The 23,981-nt window shown below is 44.3% G+C and overlaps 1 protein-coding gene and 1 long non-coding RNA gene across 2 annotated transcripts in view; one reads left to right on the top strand and one right to left on the bottom strand.

Moving 5' to 3' along the window:
* Window positions 1–20,562, bottom strand: part of PLBD1 (phospholipase B domain containing 1) — a 57,695-nt gene extending 37,133 nt beyond the window's left edge. The window contains exons 1-2 of the mRNA XM_002752117.6: window positions 20,293–20,562; window positions 4,797–5,016 (exon numbers count right to left, since the gene is read on the bottom strand). Of these exons, the coding sequence (XP_002752163.2) occupies window positions 4,797–5,016; window positions 20,293–20,407 (335 nt within the window). The 5' untranslated portion in view covers window positions 20,408–20,562. The remainder of the gene's footprint in view (window positions 1–4,796; window positions 5,017–20,292) is intronic.
* The window catches only part of LOC118144074 (uncharacterized), an 81,127-nt gene continuing 77,677 nt past the window's right edge, over window positions 20,532–23,981 (top strand). Inside the window, exon 1 of the long non-coding RNA XR_004728545.3 lies at window positions 20,532–21,306. This is a non-coding gene — a long non-coding RNA (uncharacterized LOC118144074). The remainder of the gene's footprint in view (window positions 21,307–23,981) is intronic.

The raw sequence follows: 23,981 nt of genomic DNA, 5'->3' as shown, positions 1-23,981 counted from the left end.
AATCCCTGAATACAAATATGTGATTCAGAATTTTTTTGGATTGTATCTAGTCTAGGGTTTGGCTATGTTTCAAGATTTTTAAAAATTAACTTCTATAATTTTCTTTTATATTTCTAACAAGCTCTTAAAATATCTGTCTTCTTGTTTCTTACTCCTTGTTTAATAAATTTTCCAAGTTTTCTTTCATTTATTACTTAAAGCACCCTATGCAAATTCAAAATCTTTGTTAAACCATTCTAAAAGTTAATCTGGAGTATATTCATATTGTTAATTTTCTTGACTGTCTTTCAATTTCTTTGTGCATTTTGGAACTTTGGTGTGTAGGCATTTTTCTTTACCTGCCCCCTACTTTGTCTCTCTCTCTGACTCTCTCCCTCCCTCCCTCATTCCCTCTTTCCCTGTCCAAGTGTCTCCATCTGAGTCCTGGGAACCACATCTTCAAGTACCTTTTTGGGACTTCCAACCCATGGAATATTGCAGTGATATTTGCAATTAACTGAGCCAGCATGTGAATGATTTGGCGTTTGGCTGACACTGCCTCCCCACCCCTAAGTTTAGTTTCTTATAAATCTGTAGGCTAGGACATACATCATCAACACTATGCTGTGGCCTCCTTTCTACAAGTAGTTAAAAGCAGGAGGGTTACTTCTGGCTCCCAGCCTTGACTCAGCTCACTCCGAGCCTTGAGGTCCTCACTCATCAGCAGGTGGCTGCCTCTGCTGGCTTCAGGCCAAGAGCCAGCAGATCCATATTTTGTCACTTTGTTTTCTGTTCAATTTCTGGTAGGAGAGATGTTTAATCTTCTTCTGAAGCCCAGCTATGTTACTAAGAGGTTTTCTTTCTACATATTTTCCCTATAATTGCTGTAAGGTTAGAGCAAAGAGGGTATATCAAAGAGGAGAAGTCCCTGTATTCTCCAGACTGAATGTTTACCTACAGTCCTCGTTCTGGTTTTTATCTGATGCTTTTCACTGATCTAGGGAGTTCAGAATTGGAAGCCATTATGGATTCCAAGAATAAGAATTTGGCTCCTACACTTTAGAACTTTAGATATTCTTTATCTAGCAGTTTCCAGAACTGAAACTAATATACTGAGAATAGTTTAATTGCTGGTGAGTTAAACAACATTACGATCCTTTGAAACTTTATTTTATGGTCCTGGGATTTAATAAACATTACTTCATTGGAGATTTTTCTTCCTATTACCTGTATATGTGTGTGTGTGTGTGTGTATGCACATACATATATATATTAAATTGAATCATCACATTTAACCATGATTTACATAGAGTTTATGCTATCGAATACCTTTGCTTGTATCCATTGGTTACTGTCTACCACCTCCAAATACAAGAGCAAGAACAGCAATAAAGCTAGATAGGTATGTGGGTGACAAGAAAGGGATCCTCTGTCTGGGCCTCATGCTCTTAAAATGAGTTATATGGCTGGGTGAAGTGGCTCATGCCTGTAATCCCAGAACTTTGGGAGGCTCAGGTGGGTGGATTACAAGGACAGGGGTTTGAGACCAACATGGTGAAGCCCTGTCTCTACTAAAAGTATACCAATTAGCCGGGCCAAGTGTCATGTGCCTGTAATCCAAGCTACCTGGGAAGCTGGGACAGGAGAATCGCTTGAACCCAGGAGATGGAGGTTACAGTGAGCAGAGGTCATGCCACTGCGCTCCGGCCTGGGCAACAGAGCAAGACTCTGTCTCAAAAAAAAAAAAAAATGTTATATGAAGGCCAGCACGGTGGGTTACACCTGTAATCCCAGCACTCTGGGAAGCCGACTGGCAGATTGCTAAGTCAGGAGTTCAAGACCAGGCTTGGCAACATGGTGAAACCCTGTCTCTACTAAAAATACAAAAAGCTGGGTATGGTTTCACACACCTGTAACCCCAGCCACTTGGGTGGCTGAGGCACAAGAATCACTTGAACCCAGGAGGCAGAAGTTGCAGTGAGCCAAGATTGTAACACTGTACTCCAGCCTGGGCAACAGAGCAAGGCTCCATCTAAAAAATATATATATATGAAAATAGTTTTATTTCTTGGAAACAAATAATTTGTGGGATCTTCATTTACAATGCTCATTCAGGTAAAGAAACAAAAAATTGATACTTTACATCCAAAGTCTTCCATCACTGCACCCTGCCTAGCTCCATCCAGAGATCCAGATCCCCCTCCTTGTTTTTTCTGTTTTTTGTTTTTGTTTTGTTTTTGAGATGGAATTTCACTCCTGTCACACCAGGCTGGAGTGCAACGGCACGATCCCGGCTCACTGCAACCTCTGCCTCCTGGTTCAAGTGATTCTCCTTTCTCAGCCCTGCAAGTAGCTGAAATTAAAAATGTGTACCACCACGCCTGGCTAATTTTTGTATTTTTAGTAGAGACGGGGTTTTGTCATGTTGCCAGGCTGTCTTCGAACTCTTGATCTCAGGTCATCTGCCCACCTCGGCCTCCGAAAGGGCTGGGATTACAGGCATGAGCCACCACTCCCGGCCATTCCTTGCTCCTTTTAAATGCAACTTACTCATTTCAGATTCCTTTTCTGCTCAGAATTACTTTATCCCTCTTCCCAGCCAAGCCCGGTAGTTCTCCTCTATCAAGCATGAGGACTACCACTCACTTCCACAAAGCCTTCTTTAACTATTCCGGCCACTGGGGTGCTTTTCTGTCTTGGACTCTCTACTTAGGGCTAACGAGCTCTTTTGAGGTTGTTCTCTGCAGTAGAGTTGCTGGCAAGAGTGACCCAGCTTTTCCTTAAGGATGTGGTATTAAAGATTCTAGAGCTATCTCTGCCCCACTCCTGATCTCTCCTCTACTCAAAACAAACAAACAAACAAACAAACAAACAAACCAACCACTTTTAATACAGAAGTGTTGTTAAAGTTATTATTAGAATGGCTTCTTTTTCTATAGATGTTTTTGGTAAGTAGTAACTAAGAATAGGTCATTCATTGCTTTATATCAAATATGAAGGTGAAATGATAAAGCCATTTTCCAAAGTGGCTGCTATGGGATGTTAAAGCTTATCTTTTTCTGAGACGTAAGAATATCAGAGGTGCCACCTTTGTCAAAGCCCTCGAAATCTCTGTGAGCTCTAACAGTAAGAGCAATAGAAATATCCGAGGGAAACATGAGCATTCTCAGAGTAGCCTCAGAGATTAGGGCTGCTTTCTGCAGATCCCATAGTTCTCCTTAACAACCCACAGCGTATGTCACTCATGAGTTAGTCTAACAAGTTTATATTCACGCAACTTTGGTTCAAATTACTTCTTCAAACTCACAATGCAATTTAAATAACACAATCAGAATTCAGTGAAAACAGAAGTGGGTAAAGAATTAGAGAAGTTCAGATTTTTACCTATATGAAATGGTTTTAACCATGTTTTAAAAATCTATAATTCAGTTTATGAAGTTTTATATAGCTATGAATGGTATGCTGTTAAGGAGTTTGTAGGGTAGAGTAAAAAAATTGGGTATAGGCTGGGCATGGTGGCTCATGCCTGTAATCGAAGCACTTTGGAGGCCAAGGAGGGAGGATCACCTGAGGTCGGGAGTTCAAGACCAGCCTGACCAACATGGTGAAACCCCATCTTAAAAAAAAACAAAGAAAAAATTATTGGGTATAAAAAAAAAGCAAAAATTGTAGTTTGAATTAAAAAAAGAGCAGCCAGAGCCCAATACCTAGTCATTCAACATCTGATATCATCTCCAGTATGAAAATAGACTAAGATTGACACTTCATGACGATGACTAAGGCAGTAACAGCCCGAATAAGGTTTGGGAAAACTGCACTCAACAATCTAGGTCACAGGAATAAAAGGGGCAAGCAAAGTCGTCAAGACACTTCTTATATCAAAGGAGGGGTGAAAGTCGATGAAAGAAGTTGCACCTTTATTTTCCTTAAAGACCCCTTCTCTAAAAGGCATGTAATCTGATTGCATTATGATTAATTACATCCTTGGTATTTTTATAAGGCAAAGCAAGAATCAAGCGCAGAACTAAACAGTGGAGCTATAAGAAACATTTATTTTAGACTCATTATAATTTCCATCTAAAAATCTCTGCCTATGTGGAAGTATTGTTTCAAGATGGCTGGAAATAAACGCGACAGTTTATTTATAATGAATCTTCCCTGGTCTGTTGTTCTCAAGGAGTGACTCCACCTCTCCTTTGCTTTCTACCAGACAACAAATGACTAGTAGGATGAAATGAATTCGCTGTCCTTTAAAACCATTTCCTGGCTGGGTTCCCAACATTGTGGGAGGCCAAGATGAGAGGATGGCTTGAGGTCAGGAGTTTAAGACCAGCCTGGGCAACAGGGGAAGACCCCCTCTTTGCAAAAATATATAAAATAAAACAAAATAGTTTCACCGGAAGGGAAGATTTTTAAAAAGTAAGTGCCATGAGAATTAAAGAGTGCCACCTTGGGGGTTGTTTTTCCTTTAAGGCAGGTACTGATTGCAGGAACAAATGCAATTCCGGGGTGGTCACAGTGGCTCAAGCCTGTGGTCCCAGCTACTCAGGAGGCTGAGGCGGGAGGATTGCTTGAGCCCAGGAGATCAAGGCTGCAGTGAGCTATGATTGTCACTGCACTCTAGCCTTGCAACAAAGTGAGACCCTGTCCCATGCCCACCCCTACAAATGCAATTCTGACAATGTCTCTATCACATGTGAAGAACCCCAGCTACTCTTCAGTTCTAACGGGCAATGCCGGTAAGATGGGAGTCACTGTGGAACATGGGAAGGGCAGGGCTTGGCTGGCAGTGGCTCTACCATGTCTGGGATACTTACGGGGCAGTGAGGTAACCCTCCAAGAAGCCAGCCACAAACATGATGATCTCATTGCTCAGGGCCTGAGAGCCATACCCAGCCCTGATCTCCAGGATGCCCCAGCCTGTCGTTTTCACAGAGTTATTGTAAAAGCCATAGGCGTCTCCATTCTTATCCATCACATTTTTGACTTGTACTGTCTTTTCGGCAGGCATCCAGTATGCAGTTGCATAGGAGATTCCTAGAAGAAAAGGGGATAATGATAAAAATGCCATTCAAATGAGTTGTGATGCATTTTTTTTATCTATGTATCCAACAATTCTGACACATTTGCTTTTAAAGATTTCCATTCCAGCCGGGCGCGGTGGCTCACTCCTATAATCCCAGCACTTTGGGAGGCTGAGGCGGGTGGATCACGAGGTCAAGAGATCGAGACCATCCTGGTCAACATGGTGAAACCCCGTCTCTACTAAAAATACAAAAAATTAGCTGGGCATGGTGGCGCGTGCCTGTAGTCCCAGCTACTCAGGAGGCTGAGGCAGGAGAATTGCCTGAACCCTGGAGGCGGAGGTCGCGGTGAGCCGAGATCGCGCCATTGCACTCCAGCCTGGGTAACAAGAGCGAAACTCCGTCTCAAAAAAAAAAAAAAAAAAAGATTTCCATTCTATTAGAATTGGGAAATCTGCCATTATAGTTGCCCTTATTTCAAGTGGGGAAAAACTGGACTCTTGATCAAGGGCGATGAGCCCAAAGCACAAAAGGGAAGGTTGAAGGTGGGGTTGGAGTTACAGCATCATAGAGGTGAGCCTGAGTGCTTCAGCCTTAGAGGTCGGGAACCTGGGCAGGGCTGTAGCTGGACCTCACGCCAGCTTCTTGAGAGCTTGTTTGGAGGCTCTAGCAGGGCAGCACAGCTACTTGTAAACCCTTGACCAAAGACCGATCCTCCTCTATCAAGGATAGTCGTCCTCTTTGAGCGAGTGCCCAGCTTCAGGAGGGACGCACATGCAGCAGTGAGGGAGGAAGGGGACACGGCCTAGCCAGCCAGATCAGCCAAAGCAACCCTGGTGGTCAATGGAGTGACAGATGTCACAGCCAGATCACCCTCACATCTAAAGCCCACTTCTTAATTCAGACAAGGATAGGGCTCTTGTCCCTAGTCAACAACTTTCTCAATTCTTAACAGGTGGAGGAAAACATCACCTTTTTCAGGCTCCTGATCCTATGTCTCCTGCTTAATTCATGTAATGTCATATGACAATAGATTCTTTGCAGAAAAAAATAGCAGCTATCACCTGTGACTCCTTAAGGTGTTGATAATTTTGTGGGTCCATCCCTCCACAATCCCTGCCCTCATCACACCCATCTCTCCCTTCGAGTCCACCTCCATCCTTTGACCTATGCTCTGGGTCCCACCCTCCCACCTTCTCTAGGAACTTTGTCCTATCCTGTATCCTCTTGCTCCTGTGCCCTAAAGCTTCCTCTCTCAGGAGCATCTTCTCCCGCTTTGGCATAATTAACATGCTCCATTGTCTAACAGCTGAAAACAGACCAACTGCAGAAGCCATCGGGATCCTGTAACCCAGCGGCATGATGACTGGAATCTCTCACTCCCTTTATGAAATTGTTGCAAAGTTTATAGTGCCCACATTGTATCAGGGACTGATTTGAGTGTTGGTGACAGAGCCGTGAACATGATGGCACAGTTCCAGGCCTTGCCTTCTGGAAAGAGGAAGACACTTGCACCCCCTGCACTTCCTCTTCCTGTCCCTTGCCCCAACCTGTTACAGTCTGCTGTCCACCTCCAGGCTACCAAAGGGGCTTCTGTCTGGGTCTAACAAAATCCTTGAGTCCTAATGTCGTATGAACTTCTGAAAGCACTGCACTCGTGACCACTTATTCCTCCCACAGCCATTGGGACACCACACCCTCCCCAATCTCCTACTCCTGTGCCTGCCTTTTTCCTCTTTCTCCCCACAGGTTCCTCTTTGTCTTGATACCCCACAGGACACTTGGTAACACAATCTGGATGATTCCACAGCACTAGAGATTCAAAATATCCTCCATCCTGTGCTTTCTCAGTGACCTCCCAGCCAGAAATTTCAATCTATCCTGGCTTCCTTTCTCTCTCTCATAACTCAGGTTTAATCAAAGCCTCCTAAATATCTCTCCCACCAGTCTTCACCTCTTTATCTCTACATTTCTATGCTAGTTTAGGTAACACAGCTAGCCCTCTAAGTATAAAAGAGGCCCTTTCCAAGGTTTCTCTGACCTTTAATCCATTCTTCATTCTCTGCCAGAGTAGCATTTCTAAAATGCAAACTGATTTTGTTAGCTTGCCTGCCAAGAATGTTCAATAGTTTCTACTTCTTAAAAGTTCTGCGGCTGGGTGCGGTGGCGCACGTCTGTAATCCCAGCACACTGGGAGGCCGAAGGGGGTGGATCACTTAAGGTCAGGAGTTCAAGACCAGCCTGGCCAACATGGTGAAACACCATCTCTACTAAAAATACAAAATTAGCTGGGCGTGGTGGCACGTGCCTGTAATCCCAGCTACTCAGGAAGCTGAAGCAGGAGAATCGCTTGAACAAGAGAGGTGGAAGTTGCAGTGAGCCGAGATCGTGCTATTGCACTCCAGCCTGGGCAAAAAAGAGTGAAATCCCATCTCAAAAAAAAAAAAAAAAACAAAAGTTCTGTTTACCCATTTGGCCTTCACGACCTGGTTTCTATCTACCTCTCCAGCTTCCTCACCACCTCAACACACATTTCGTGACTCGGGGATCATTACAAACAGCTTTCCAACCTGCCAGTAGCTGCATCAACACCTTTGACTTTGCATATGGTGTTTTTTCTGCCCGATGTTTTCCCTCTTTTTAACCACCTAGCAATCTCAAAATTGCTATTTAGGACTCAGGAAGCAGCACTTCTGTTGCAGGGGTTGACTTCCTCGACAAGCTCAATGCTTGTAAGCACATCCTCTTTATGCCCTGTCACATTGTACTGTTAACTTAATGCTTGCCCCTGCTCCTAGACTAGGAAGCCCCTGAGACCAGACACTGTGTCCTCAGCAGTTGTAATGCCTGGCCCATAACGGGTACTCAATGAATATTTGTGAAAGGAAGGAAGACTTAGGAAGATAGAAAAAGAAACAAGGAAATAAGACATGGAGAAAGGAAATGGTTAAAATACAGTGCGTTCTTTTCTCTGTTTGAGAAGCCATTGCACATGTGCTCTGATTTAAGAATCTATACATTCAGGTCAGTCATCAGAGAGGTGGGACGAGGCCAGAATGACTCTCAGATTTAGGCTGAGACTCAGTGGATGGATGTTGTATCATTTACCAAGAAAGGAAGCACGTGGAGAATGTCTGGGATGATCCAGGAGTTTAGTTTTAGACATATTGAGATTTTAGTGATTAAGAGGCTACAAAGTTTTCAGATTAAATATTTACACAGGGTTATTTGTTGGCAAACATTCCAAACTGGACCGACATTTTATTTTATTTTTTTTGAGATGGAGTTTCGCTCTTGTTACCCAGGCTGGACTGCAATGGCGCGATCTCGGCTCACCACAACCTCCGCCTCCTGGGTTCAGGCAATTCTCCTGCCTCAGCCTCCTGAGTAGCTGGGATTACAGGCACGCGCCACCATGCCCAGCTAATTTTTGTATTTTTAGTAGAGACGGGGTTTCACCATGTTGACCAGGATGGTCTCGATCTCTTGACCTTGTGATCCACCCGCCTTGGCCTCCCAACATTTTATTTTTTAATGTTAAGATTGTCTATTAGCTGAGTGCAGTAGCTCACGCCTGTAATCCCAGCACTTCGGGAGGCCAAGGAGGATGGATCACCTGAGGTTGGGAGTTTGAGACCAGCCTGATCAACATGAAGAAACCCTGTGTCTACTAAAAAATACAAAATTAGCCAGGAGTGGGGGTGCATGCCTGTAATCCCAGCCACTTAGGAGGCTGAGGCAGGAAGATTGCTTGAACCTGGGAGGTGGAGGCTGCAGTGAGCTGAGATGGTGCCATTGCACTCCAGCCTGGGCAACAAGAGTGAAACTCTGTCTCCAAAAAAAACCACAAAGATTATCTATCATGCTCTTCAAAATAAGACATACATGTGGCCAAAAGCATATGAAAAAATGTTCACCATCACTAATAATTAGCAAAATGCAGATCAAACCACAGTGAGATACCATCTCACAGCAGTCAGATGACTATTACTTAAAATGTCAAAATATAACAGGTGCTGGTGAAGTTTCAGAGAAAAAGGAACACTTCTGCCCTGTTGGCGGGAGTGTAAATTAGTTCAGGCATTGTGGTTATTCCTCAAAGACCTAAAAACAGAAATTCCATTCAACCCAGTAATCCCATTACTGGGCATATACCCAGAGGAATATAAATCGTTCTGTTGTAAAGACACATGCACACATATGTTCACTGCAGCACTATTCACAATAGCAAAGACATGGAATCAACCTAAATGCCCATCAGTGGTAGACGGGATAAAGAAATTGTGGTACACATACACCGTGAAATACTATGCAGCAATAAAAAAGAATGACATCATGTGCTTTGAAGGAACATAGATGGAGCTGGAGGCCATTATCCTGAGCAAACTAACGTAGCAACAGAAAACCAAATACTGCATGCTCTCACTTACAAGTAGGAGGTAAATGATGAGATCTAAGGATGTAGGAGGAAACAACAGACACTAGGGCCTACTTCAGGGTTGAGGGAAGAAGAAGAAGATCAGGAAAAATAACTAATGGGTACTAAGCTGAATACCTGGGTGATGAAATAATCATACAACAAACTCCTGTGACACGTATTTGCCTAGATAATAAACCTGCACATGTACCCTGAACTTAAAAGTTCAAAACAGAAGTAGCGTTCAACCCAGTAATCCCAGTACTGGGAAATATACCCAAAGGAATATAAATTGTTCTGTCATAAAGACACATGCACACTTATGTTCACTGCAGCATTATTTGCAATGGCAAAGACACGGAATCAGCCTAAATGCCCATCAGTGGTAGACTGGATGAAAAAACGGTGGTACACATACACCATGAAATACTATGCGGCCCAAAAAAAGATTGTCTATCAAATATGTACTAAAAGTAGTCTTACTTCTAGAGCATCATGGCACCTTGGCCCAGGGATTCAGTGATAGGCTGGGGCTTAGTCAGGCTTAGAAACTAATCCTGATTAAACTCTTAAGGAATGATGTGAGTAGACAATTCACTTCTGAGTACCGTGACCATCACGGCAGGCGGGCCTTCACCATGGTTAAATGGAAGTAATAGCTTTAAGAAGTAGGGAGGTGCCAAATAATTTGCCAATAAACTGCAGGTGACAATTATCTAATTGTTAATGGAGCCATTTGGCCACAATTTCACAATTGTAGGCCGCACCCATGGAAACTTCCCTTCTTCTCTACCCAAAGGCAATACACGTGTTTTCCAAATTTATTTTTGACCACATATCCCCAGCTTTTCTCACCCATTCCCTTCCACCCTCACCTCCAGGAAGCCTTGTAGGGAAATGAGAAAGGGTGGCTGCTTCAATAAAAAGTGGGGACATAAACAGGAACCCTAAAAGAAAAAAGGAAGGTGTGACACTTCTCTTTTCTTTCTAGCCACACAGCATGATTTTAGCTTTGTCTTCTCCAAAACCTTGGCATTTCTCATCTCAAGCACCCCAGGCCTGCCTTCCCCTTCCCTTGCCCTTTCCAACCCATCAGCCCCTTTTTGCTGTAATCTGGGGCTTGCTCAAGGTGATCTGAGTCCTAAACCCAAGAGCTATGTTCTCACTGTTGCGGGTACTACCTAATTTCCTGACCACAAAAAGAAACTTCTGCAAATACGTGCTTTTTTTTTGACACTCGTGTTCTTCCATGCATGTAAAAAACGTTTACTCAATCCCCAAGAGATTTTGGTGAGAAAAACGTCCTGCCAACAGTTTATCAGTGGAGAATAAAACCAAAGTCAGAGATGTTACTCTACTGCAGCTGAGGTCCTCCATTCCTCAGTGTTTTCTCTAAGTTTCAACTCTTCCTGGTTTTTCCAGTATTCATGCTATTTTCTGATTTTCTTAAATCCTGTGATAGTTTAAGCTATTCTACTTTTCCGTTTTTTAAAAACATCTTCATGATGGGAGGTGGATGGTATGAAAAGTATAATAGTGAAAACAGAAAATAGTACATAATTCTAATCCAAACCTAGTTTTATACAAGCTCTGAGAAAGGAACTATTTCTGCTTAACACGCTATAAACCCGACAAAACAATGTTTCTTTGATGAATGTAGTTTGTCTGTGTTCTCTAAATGAAAAGAAAGCCATTTATTTATTTATTTATTTATTTTTGAGCTGAGGTCTCACTCTGTTGCCCAGTCTGGAGTACAGTGGCACAATCATAGCTCACTACAGCCTGGAATTCCTGGGTTCAAGCGATCCTCCCTCCTAAGACTCCCAGAAAAGGAAGCTCATCAGAACACTCATTCACAGAAGTTAGTCTGAAATAAGTAATTATGTTTTCAAGTCTGGGTGGGAGACTTACTAAATGGCTCAGAATCTTGGATTAAGTTTATCCAGCCCCAAAAGCAAGAGCTATTTGATATTTTCTTTAGAGTTGTGAAAATGAAAAGTCAGATTCAAACATTGTGAACAGTAATATCCTCAAAATCAATGCACTTGATTAAATATCTGTTGAATGAATGGAAATGCTATTTATTAAAAGTATTTTTCTTCTATAAATAAAGATGGAAAATGCACCATCATTTTGATATTTCTCTCTATGTAAAAGCCCAAACACCAAAATTAAATTTCTTTTATTAATATTTACTTGTATACTCGAGTAATATATACTTTTTTTTTTTTTGAGACAGAGTTTCGCTGTTGTTACCCAGGCTGGAGTGCAATGGCAAGATCTCGGCTCACCGCAAACTCCGCCTCCTGGGTTCAAGCAATTCTCCTGCCTCAGCCTCCCGAGTAGCTGGGATTACAGGCACGCGCCACCATGCCCAGCTAATTTTTGTATTTTTAGTAGAGACGGGGTTTCACCTTGTTGACCAGGATGGTCTCGATCTCTTGATCTTGTGATCCACCCACCTCGGCCTCCCAAAGTGCTGGGATTATAGGCATGAGCCACCACGTCTGGCCCGAGTAATATATACTTTTTAATTTTTATTTTTTCAAGACAGAGTATCACTCCTTGTTGCTCAGACTGGAGTGCAATGGCATGATCTAGGCTCACCACAACCTCCGCCTCCAGGGTTGAAGTGATTCCCCGACTCAGCCTCCCAAGTAGCAGGGATTACAGAGAGGGGGTTTCTCCATGTTGGTCAGGCTGGTCTCGAACGCCTGACCTCAGGTGATCCGTGCACCTCAGCCTCCCAAAGTGCTGGGATTACAGGCGTGAGCCACTGTGTCCAGCGTGATTAATATTTTCTATGAGTTCATTGTTTTCAGTTGAAAAAAATTCCTACCTTGTCTTAGAAAGAAAAAATGTATAAAATACTCATAAGTGGCTTAAATTACTCTCTTCCGTATTTAGATTCTATAATAATTTTTATTGTACCTCATAAATGAAAGAGCAAGTCATTTTCAACCCCAAGCAATGTAATGTTTACTTAATATATTCAGAAGTCATGGGGGAAAAACAAGAAAGAAATGAGAAAAAGCACAAGTAAAAGATGTTAGAGAAAATAGAAAAAAATTACAATGAAAACAATGTATTCATTTTGGGTTTAGCTAAAAATTCACTGGTTCTGTTCCTTGAATTGCTTTTCTCTTTTATGTCTGCTCAGCTAGTCCCTCAGTATACCTCTGTGTACCTTGCCATTGCACTTGGCCTTCTTTGAAAGGTCTCTCAGTAAATTGATACCTGGTTTTTGGATTTGTTTTGACTCCTCATTGGCGTCACTAAAGATATAACTCATTTGAAAATTAAACAATCACCAGGAAACAAAATTGTAAGTGTGTGTTTTTAAACTTTGGCTCTTTCCAGAGATCATGGACTAATCCTGCTGAAAGGATTATTTTAGCAAGTACTCCTGGAGAATAGACTGCCAGGCTGGGAGAGTGAAAGGGAGGAACACCGATTCAACAGTTTCCTCTGTTTTCCACTGTGGACACTGTGGGTTGATCCCACTAAAACCCACTGAGGAGGTGTGTAGAACTAGCGTTGGAAGGAAATCTTCATCCCAGGGACAGAAAACTGAGCACTTATCAGCCTGCTCCCATCCTACAAAGGTCAAACGTTGCCCTAGGAAGTGATAACTCCCTTACTCCATGTCTGCATATGCTCCAGGACTAAGTGGCTGTATGGCTGTAATTTCAGAGATGCCCAGAGGTAGAAAGTAAGAGATTTCTGCAGAGACTGAGGAGAGGTGCCTTAGGTCACCTGCATGAAGTGGAAATAAAAGGCAAGTGAGACGATGTGAGGTGCGCCGCACGATGCTAGATAAGTAGAAAGGGGCAGGCCGGGCACGGTGGCTCAAGCCTGTAATCCCAGCACTTTGGGAGGCCGAGGCAGGTGGATCACGAGGTCAAGAGATCGAGACCATCCTGGTCAATATGGTGATACCCCGTCTCTACTAAAAATATAAAAATTAGCTGGGCATGGTGGCGCGTGCCTGTAATCCCAGCTACTCGGGAGGCTGAGGCAGGAGAATTGCCTGAACCCAGGAGGCGGAGGTTGTGGTGAGCTGAGATTGCGCCATTGCACTCCAGCCTGGGTAACAGGAGCGAAACTCCGACTCAAAAAAAAAAGAAAGGGGCACAACTTTAAAAACTAGCTTCAAAACAACAATCCATGAATGCAGAAAAATGCTGGAGATCTGCTTAGATGTAGAATGATCCCTCCTTCCTTCCCTTGAAACATTTCTATTCATCTCTCGCAGCTGAAATCAGAGTTCTTGCCAAGTCTTATCAACAGAAAGTCAACTTTGCCCCATTCTGATTTCTCACCTAGATTACTCATTAGTTATGTATTTGTGTCTATTTGGTCCTAAAACATTGATTACAAGCTCCTTGCTCGTAAGGAGAGGTGGAATCTCGCATACATTTCATTGGTCCACTCCCTTGGGCCTGGCACAATGCTTTATGGCCCCTGGGTCCAAGACTTTCACACTGACTCGGACAGACTCTATCAAGTTTTATAAACTTGACAGCATATTAATTCTTGATTTCTAATTATGAATTAGAACTTTGGTATCTTAGGTTTGCAAATGGCCTCAAAGAGAATAACAACAGTGTAAATAACTTGACACTCCCTTATGCTGAAATTATTACTCCATGTGCAAGGCAGATGGACAAATTTCAGAGCCCGCCCGTCTCTTTCAGTGAGTTGCTCATTCTGTTTTCAACTCTCAATCAAGAGATTTCCACAGTTTTCTCTAGGAAGTCTGTAACATGGCCAGGCGCGGTAGCTCACGCCTGTAAGCACAGAACTTTGGGAAGCCAAGGCAGGCTGATCACCTGAGGTCAGGAGTTTGAGATCAACCTGGCCAACATGGTGAAACCACATCTCTACTTAAAAATACAAAAATTGGCCAGGCACGGTGGCTCACGCCTGTAATCCCAGCACTTTGGGAGGCCAAGGCAGGTGGATTGCCTTACCTCAGGAATTCGAGACCAGACTGGGCAACATGGTCAAGCCCATCTCTACTAAAATACAAGAAAAAAAAATTAGCTGGGCATGGCAGCATGCACCTGTAGTCCCAGCTCCTCGGGAGGTTTAAGAATAATTGCTTGAACCCGGAGGCGGAGGTTGCAATGAACCAAGATCGCGCCACTGCACTCCAGCCTTGGGGACAGAGTGAGGCTCCATCTCCAAACAAACAAAAAACAAGCAAACAAAACAAAACAAAATACAAAAATTAGCTGGGTACAGTGGCACATGCTTGTAATCCCAGCTACCTGTGAGGCTGAGGTAGGAGGATCAGCTGAAGCCTGGGGGTGGAGGTTGCAGTGAGTTAAGATTGCACCACTGCACTCCAGCCAAGGTGAGAGTGAGACTCCCTCTCAAAAAAAAAGACTGTAACATGATATGCTATCTGTGTAGACACAGTGTTTCAAGTTTTAAACTGAAATTTCCCCATAATTTCACTACCTTGATTTCATATTTTACCACATTAAGTAAATTCCTGTTTCGCAGTAGTGCAAAGAAGCTACATAACATTATTAATAAATTTTCTAGTCACATTTTCAAGTTGGAGGTTTGAAAAATTGTAACATAGCAGTTGTATAAAGTAGAACCTACTCCATTTTTTTTTAAAGACAAAACCTAAAAACATAAAAATTATTTAAAATGCTGAAGAAAATAAATCCCTTGGGATTTTTTCCATGAAGCGTGTCACTGCCTCTTTTATTTTGCTGCCTCCATAGTTAATGCCTTATAATTTGGAATCTAACAAAAGCAAAAGGTAACAAGTGACAATGTAAAATTCATGTCTAAGGAAGTATGAAAACAAAAATTCTTTTTTGCATGTCAGAACACTCAAGACAAAGTTCATATGTTTCATAGTATATATATTAAAAAATGAAGCCACCATGAAATTTTTTTAAAAAAATTGTTTTACTTCGCCGGGCACGGTGGCTCAAGCCTGTAATCCTAGCACTTTGGGAGGCTGAGGCGGGTGGATCACTAGGTCAAGAGATCGAGACCATCCTGGTCAACATGGTGAAACCCCGTATCTACTAAAAATGCAAAAAATTAGCTGGGCACGGTGGCGCGTGCCTGTAATCCCAGCTACTTAGGAGGCTGAGGCAGGAGAATTGCCTGAACCCAGGAGGCGGAGGTTGCGGTGAGCCGAGATCGGCCATTGCACTCCAGCCTGGCTAACAAGAGTGAAACTCCATCTCAAAAAAAAAAAAAATTGTCTTACTTCAATATAAACACTAAAGGCAGATTCTTTTAAATTTTCTTCTAAAGAAAGATTTTGATATTTGCTACCAAATTCATGTTTCCAGAGGACCAGGAAACAAAGATTAATAATAAAGATTAAGTGGGCACTTCCCTCAGACATGGCTCTGGAACTTACCTTGTGTACATTATACAAACAAGTTGATAAAGGGAGAGCACGAGAAAATGTTCAAGTTGGGACTGGGCACGGTGGCTCACACCTGCACTCCCTGCACTTTGGGAGGCCAAGGTGGGCGAAACACTTGAGGCCAGGAGTCCAAGACCAACCTGGGCAACATGGTGAAACCTCATCTCTACAAAAAATACAAAAATCAGTTGGGTGTGGGGGTGCATGCTTATATCTCAGTTACTTAGGAGGCTGAGGCACTAGAATCACTTGAACCTGAGGCGGAGGTTGCAGTGAGCTGAGATTGTGCCACTGCACTCCAGCCTGATGACAGAGCAAGACTCGTCTCAAAAAAAAAAAAAAAATTATTACTTCAAAGCACATGGATTATCATCTGGAATCCTGCCTGCCTTATCAAGACATGATAACTTTTGGCCGGGCATGGTGGTTCACGCCTGTAATCCTAGCACTTTGGGACAATTTTGGAAAAGGCAGTGTTCCAACATCAGGGGCCAGCAATGCCAGGCAAGCACCATGTATCAGAGGAGCACTCCCTCCACTGACTCAAGTGTAGGAGGCCTACAAGGAGACAGACAAATCAGGCCTCCAGCCTGACAATCTCTGATGTTATCTACCCCCTTGTGGTTTGATTACAGTGAGAATGTGCCTAGAGCAGACCACATAAATACCTAGTCTGCCAGGCAGTTCTATTTCAAACTAAAAATTGACAAGTCTGATGAATAGACTTGGGTGTGTATCAGGGTGAATCAGGTTTCTTCTAATCAGATAGGGAGCACTAAAAAGACTTAATTTCTGGAGTCTAGCTCTGCAAAGCTGAGGGCCGGATTCTAACCCAGTTTTACCAATATACATACCATCTCATGAGCCTCTCAGCAGCCAACCCTAAAAACGAATGTCTGCAGAGTTAAAGGATCAACAGAAGCTGACTCCAATCACGGGTCTGCCAAATCTTCTTACAGAGACAGAATGACTTCCAAGATGTTAAACTTTTTGTGAACCAGAGAAAGGTATCATTTATTTCTCTAGTGACCACCTGAATTCTCTATACATATCATTTAGAAAAAACTATACAAGGACCTTCTAAAGTCAATTATGGGCGCTTGGTCTGGAAAGACGAAGGCAACACCGTATGTCTGAAATCAGTTTGAAAGATTTGGCTAGAACGACTGTGCAATTATTTGTCAACTTCTGGAATAATAAAACTTGAAGTAACCTTTACAAATTGAAGTATTAATTATGCAAGAATTAGCGAAAAGTGGCCGAGCATGGTAGCTCACACCTGTAATCCCAGCACTTGGGAGGCTGAGGTGGGCGGATCACTTGAGGCCAGGAGATTAAATCTGGCCAACCTGTTGAAATCCCATCTCTACAAAAAATACAAAAATTAGCCCGCATGAGTGGCGTGTGCCTATAATCCCAGCTACCTGGGAGGCTGAGTCAGGAGAATTGCTTGAAACAAGTAGAGGTTGCAGTGACCTGAGGTTGCAGTGACCCGAAGTCTTGCTACTGTACCCAGCCTGGGTGGAAAAGACAAATAAAAAAAAAAAAAGTAACAAAAAATAATAGGTCTGGCGTGGTGGCTCACACCTGTAATCCCAGCACTTTGGGAGGCTGAGGCGGGCGGATCACGAGGTCAAGAGATTGAGACCATCCTGGCCAACATGGTGAAATGTCTCTACTAAAATAAAAAAATTAGCTGGATGTGGTGGTGTGCACTGTAGTCCCAGGTATTTGGGAGGCTGAGGCAGGAGAATTGCTTGAATCCAGGAGGTGGAGGTTGCAGTGAGCTGAGATTGCGCCATTGCACTCCAGCCTGGCACCTGGTGACAGAGTAAGACTGTCTCCACAAAAAAAAAAAAAAAAGTAATAATAATAAAAGTAAAGTTAAAAATTGAAGAAGTTGTTTTTAGATACACAGATGCATGTTAGTGGATATAAAATCTATTCCAACGGGATAGATGTGGGAAGTAGAAAAGTTCCTTTTTAAAGTTTCCTTTCTTGTTAAAGAGCAAGTGTGCTAATAACTTTGTTAAGCCCTATCCTATGTAGCTGTTAGACATGCCATGCTTACAGGCACGTAGTACATTCTATGTCCTTGTACTTTAGCCAAAATATCTGTGCTGGACGTGCTCACAGGCATTTACCTGTTTAGAAAAGTTTCAAGTTTATTAACCAATCGAGTTTTAGTTTAGATTGTCAGGCCTGGCTCCTGCCACCAGAGATCAGACACAGCAGTAAGGACAATCCCAAATGCATAAGAAATAAATGTGTGTTTTCCTTTGTTGTTTGTATTCTCATGGCAAAATGGCTAGTGAGAATACCCTTCCTGCAGCCCAGGAGGTCAAAGTCGCATTGCCGAAAGAGCCTTCGTCTCAGTGCTCACTTTTCTTTGCAGCACTGAGCATCTATTTTCAACATCTATTCCCAACAATGGACATGCAATTCCTTTAGTGTTGACTGAATTCCTGCTAAGTTCAGGGTACTGAGCTGGGTACTTCAGAGAACACATGACAAGTGAGAGGTACTAAGTCCCAGTTCTCTACTCTTCGGTTGTTCGCAGGCTAGTAGAAGGTTAAGACAAAGACCCAAAAAGCCTCATGGGAAAACAGATGAATGTGGGTAGGACAAAGGAAACAGAGCTCACATGGGCTGAAATAGTGTGGCATCACCACATGCCCTTTACACCTATGTGAGTAAGAACCTTTTCCAGACTGCTGGGATCCCTTCATCTCAGAAATGTCCTTATTTTCTGCCTTAGCTCCAGAACCTCTAGGCATGGAGTCAGCTTCCTGTTGGGGGAACTCAGTTTGAGATGCAGTTTCTAACAAGGTGTGCACCATCTTCAGAAAAACATCTCTATCTCACTCCTCAGGCTGCCCCCACCACCTACAAAAACACTTAATCTCAATAGTTAAAACAAAACAAAACAAAACAAAACAAACCAGAAAAGGAATAAAGATTTTAGCTAGCATTCCAGACAGAATAGCTACCTCACTTTTGGGACCCTCCCCAGCTTCCCCCAGGTACATCTGAATGAGCTGTGTCTCTGGACTAGAAGAAGGCACCAAGGCCACCTCTATAGTTCAGGCAAAGAACACAGAAAATCAAGAGTCAAGCCTATGTGTGCATCTGATCCCACAGGCTGGCACCAACTGGAAAGATGTAATTGAAGAGTGGTAACTGGGCAAGTTCAGAAAACTAGTCACTGCAGACACTTGATGACGGAGTGTGGTGTAACAAGAATCAGTACACACATTTAGGAAGAGACACCCTCCCCAGGCCCCACCCTGCTCTTGCACAAGGTCAGCACAGAAGAGGGGATTCTGAAATCAAACAAAATTAATTCTCTCTTATTATTGCTTTAGAATTCTTTCAAGTCCCTTAGTTAGAGCTCATAATCTTTGGCCTCAGGAATGGAAATAAGAAATCTAAGACTTTTAAATTTTATTTTATTTTAGCAAAAAAATGCAGCTTTGCAAGAATACCTGTAGAGATAAAACCTGTTTTTCCAAGAGATAAGTAAATAAGCAAATGCCCTCTGACATCCCCGAGCTCTGTGGTAACGGCTGTGTTATCTTTATGCAAATTACTTCTGACCAATCTCAGTCTTCTCATCTGCAGAATGGGGAATATACCTATTTAGGATTATAATGAGGATTACACACACACACACACACACACACACACGCACATATAAAACAGGCCGGAAGCGGGTGGCCTGTAATCCCAGCACTCAGAACTTCGGGAGGCCCAGGCAGGTGGATCCCCTAAGGTCAGGAGTTTGAGACCAGCCTGGCCAACCTGGTGAAACACCGTCTCTACTAAAAATGCACAAATTAGCCGGGCGTGGTGGCAGGCGCCTGTAATCCCAGCTACTTGGGAGGCTGAGGCAGGAGAATCGCTTGAACCCAGGAGGCAGAGGCTGCAGTGAGCAGAGATCAGACCATTGCACTCCAGCCTGGGCGATAAGGCAAGCCTCCGTTTCAAACAAAACAACAACAACAACAAAACCATAAGGCCCTTAAGCACACTGCCCGGCACACATCGAACCGACCATTACCTGGCTGCAACCGTGATTTTAAGCTAAAGTCACTGTAAATGTTTAAAACCCAAAACAAACGGCAGGCCGGAACTATACCGTCCTACGATCTGGATAAATATATTTAGATGCCCATTGGCTGGAGTTTTTAGGACCAGCCCAGGCTCTGTGGGCCAAGAGTCAGCGCAGGAACGAGCCGATTTGTGGGACAAGGATTCGGGCCAAAACTTGTAAAGTTGGCAGAAGCACTCGCCATGCCCTTCTCAAGTGCCTGCGGGGCTGGAGCGAGGCCGCTGGTCAGAGGCGCGTTTCCCGCGGTCCACCCAGGAGCGAGACGCCCGCTGGACCGCAACCCGGCCGGAAGCGGGGCGCGCGCAGACCCCGAGGAGCCTCCCGGGGGGTCCCCTGCAGGGCGCGCTCTGCTCACCTGCCGGGGTCGGCGGCTCCGCGGTGGTCGGTAGTGGCGGCAACAGCAGCAGCAGCAGCAGCAACAGCGGCGGTGGTGGCAGCCCCAGGCGCCCGCCCGGACCGCCACGGGTCATCCTTCCACGGCCGCGACCTCCCTGTGCGGGACCAGGCGGCCGCGGAGGCAGAGGTTGCGAGAGCCGCTCCGGGGGCGCCGCCTCTCCAAGGTGGGGCGTCCTCAACTTCCCGCTTTCGTGAGCCCTGCCTGCTCCGGGCTCCGAGGGGCGAGGACGCTTCACGTGGCCTGGGGAACAACCTTCGTCCTGCTGGGCCGGCGCCTGGGAAAGGCGGGTCCTTTCCGTCTGACCCTCTAGCAACCCGTGGGCCGGTCTGGGAACGTTCCCCAGCTGCGCTTCGGGGAAATGCAGAAGTCGCCTGCCGCCGCCTTTAGCAGTGTTGCTGCCCGAGGCTTGGGGAGTCACTTCACATCAACACCACTAGCCTCTGCCTCGGGGGTCGACCAGTTCTCTCCAGCGGCTGACCGGGCGCCCGGGCCCAGGGTGACAGGCGTGCCCCGCCTACACGCAGCTCGGATCCTCTGCGGTTTCTGGTGAGGTCCCCACAGGCCCATTTCCCTGGGCGATTAGCTTGCCTCTCCGTCCCAGGCCGTTTAACCCAAATCCATATGCTGCAGCTCAGAGTTTTGATCCTTTGCTTCCTCTTCGTTGGCTGCAGCCACCACGGGAGAGTGAGTCAAACGGCGCGGACACTGGACACACTCCTACGTTTCTGTGCAGTCCCCATTTCCGTGTGGGGTCAGTTAAAAGTGACATTGTGAAGTAGTCAAAAGTTAAGCCTTGGGTACCATTGTGAAGCTGGCACAGGGTGCCCTAGGTGACATTGTGAAGTAGGCAAAAGGCATTTTATTCATTCAATCAGCATTGGTTGGGTCCATGCTCCAGGTACCCCTGATATAAAGACAAGTAAGAGCACGCCTCGCCACAGACAAAAAGAACTGAGCCATACAGACAAACAGGTAGGCAGAAGTTGCCATTCTGCTGTATCAGAGCAATGTTTAAGGTGCAGTGGGGGAGGGGGCAGGAGGGAACAAGCCACCTGCAGTCGGGGGCCTCAGCACCCCACTCTTCCTCTTGGCCTTTCTTCTAAGCTTCACCTGGGTATCAAGGAGTGATGAGAAGAGAGAAGCACCTTTCATAACGGGGAAAATGCACTTGTAATTGTTGGAAAAGATAAAGAACAACTAAAAGTACATCAAATCTCTGTGAAAATTGTGAGACACAAGTCACAATTTTGTGGTCCAGGCACCGAGGCTCATGCCTGTAATCCCAGCACTTTGGGAGGCCAAGGTGGGAGGGTCACTGGATCCCTAGAGTGCCAGACAAGCCTAGGTGACATAGAGAGGCTCCATCTCTTGTTTTTAGAAAATTAAAATTAAAGTCACAATTTTGATTAATGACATTCATTTAATGAATGGAGAAATTGAGGACGTGGTAAAAAGTTGCACGTTTTCTTTCAAGTTAGAAAATTAAAATGAAGGAAAATGATGAAAATTTTTGGTTGCGTTGTGTTGGGAAGAGATCCACATGAGGATAGTCAAGGAAGTTGTGCCACCCCAGATATTTGATCCATGTTGCTCTATACCACCCTCCTTCCCCTTCCTAACCCTCCTGATGAAGTAAGGTGCATAGAAATGCCTGGTGTGACCAGGACCCCTTTGAGGCATTCATTCATCTATTATCTGTCATCAAGTATTCGTTGACTCCCATGTTCCAAGCATAGAGCAGTAAACACAGCAAAGTCCCTGTCCTCACAGAGCCTTATTCCAGTAGTGGGGAGCAAATTATACATATAAACAAATTAATTGGATCAGGATTCCTCCACCTCTGCAGTGTTGACATTTTGGAGCAGACAACTAACTCTTTGTGGTGGGAAGGTTGTTCTGGGGACCCCTTGGCCTTTATCCACTGGATGCTAGTAGCATCGCCCCCCCACCCCACTCCACTGGTCGTGACCATTGAAAATGTCTCTAGACACTGTCAAATGCTCCCGTAGGGGGGCAAAATTGCCCCCTAGTTGAGAACCAATGAATTAGATGATGAGAAATCTTGCTTTCCTTAAATTGTGCCGGTTTTACTCACACATGCTGAGGAAAATAAATCTCAGGACCCCAAAATCACTAAGCCAAGGGAACAGTCAAACTGGAAACTGTGTCAGGTAAACCTGCCTCCCATTTTATTCCTAACTAAGATAGCCATGAAGATAAGAAGCCACACACCTCCCTCGTAATTTGCCCACAAGGAAATTCCCTGTGGACAGAGGGCAGACAGAACTTAAATTCATCCCTTTGAGGCTCACCTGAGACAAACATATATGTGATTGCTTCCTCTGCAGTACTGTTTAGGCAAAAATGCAGACTCCCTGAGCCAGACTAAAGTGTGTATTCTGTGGAAAGCTGAGCAAGGACTCAAAAGATCAATGTTTTGTCTCTTTTCTGCTTCTAACCTGGAAGACCCCACTTTGAATTGTCTCACCTGACCAGACTGAACCAATGTGCCTCTTACACATATTAATTGATGTCTCATGTCTCCCTAAAGTGTATAAAAGTAAGCTGTTTCCCGACCATGTTAGGCACATGTCGTCAAAACCTCCTGAGGCTATGCCATGGTGTGTCCTTAACTTTGGCAAACTCAACTTTCTAAGTTGACTGAGACCCGTCTCAGATCTTTTGGGTTCACATACTAAAGCTGTGATGAGGAGGACCAAAGATGCTGGCTGTGAAATGTTCTCATCATTTCTGTAATGGACTTGGGTGATTTGGGGCTACTGAGCATCCATTATTCTATTCCTGGAATGCCAGCTTTTGGTAAGCCAAGGGTGAAGGAGACACAATAAATGAATTTTACCAAATTGGAATTTTGGAAAGTCCATTAGTGAATTGCACTTGGTCTTTTTTGAACTCCTCTGAAAACATAAAAATATGTTTGAAGCCGGGCGCGGTGGCTCAAGCCTGTAATCCCAGCACTTTGGGAGGCCGAGGCAGGTGGATCATGAGTTCAAGAGATCGAGACCGTCCTGGTCAACATGGTGAAACCCCGTCTCTACTAAAAATACAAAAAATTAGCTGGGCATGGTGGTGCGCGCCTGTAATCCCAGCTACTCAGGAGGCTGAGGCAGGAGAATTGCCTGAACCCAGGAGGCGGAGGTTGCGGTGAGCCGAGATCGCGCCATTGCACTCCAGCCTGGGTGACAAGAGCAAAACTCCGTCTCAAAAAAAAAAAAAAGAAAATTTTACAATTCCAGTTCCAAAATGAAATATGCAAAATGTAAATTTGTTTCTTTTCCAAAAAAGTGTAATTAACTTAGCAATCAAACACATCCACTGGTGGTATTTTTTAATTTTTATTTTTTGTAAGACAAGAGCTCACTATGTTTTACCGGCAGGTCTCAAACTCCTGGGCTCAAGTGATCCTCCCACCTTGGCCTTCCAAAGTGCTGGGATTACAGGTGTGAGCCACCATGCCCAGCCCAGTAAAAAATTTTAAATACCAGATTTAAGGTTACTCAATCTCATTTGGGCCAAATCCTTAGTGTCCTTTGCCTCCTTCATGTCCTTCCCCTTTCTTCCTTAGGGTTGACCTTAGCTTCGGGGGCTTATGTATTGACTTGGTACTGGATAAGGGACATTTACTC

This window comes from Callithrix jacchus, chromosome 9 (genome assembly GCF_049354715.1).
Source record: "Callithrix jacchus isolate 240 chromosome 9, calJac240_pri, whole genome shotgun sequence".
In the NCBI taxonomy this organism is placed as follows: domain Eukaryota; kingdom Metazoa; phylum Chordata; class Mammalia; order Primates; family Cebidae; genus Callithrix; species Callithrix jacchus.
Note: the sequence above shows the minus strand (reverse complement) of the source record. Positions and strands in the feature narration are given on the sequence as shown.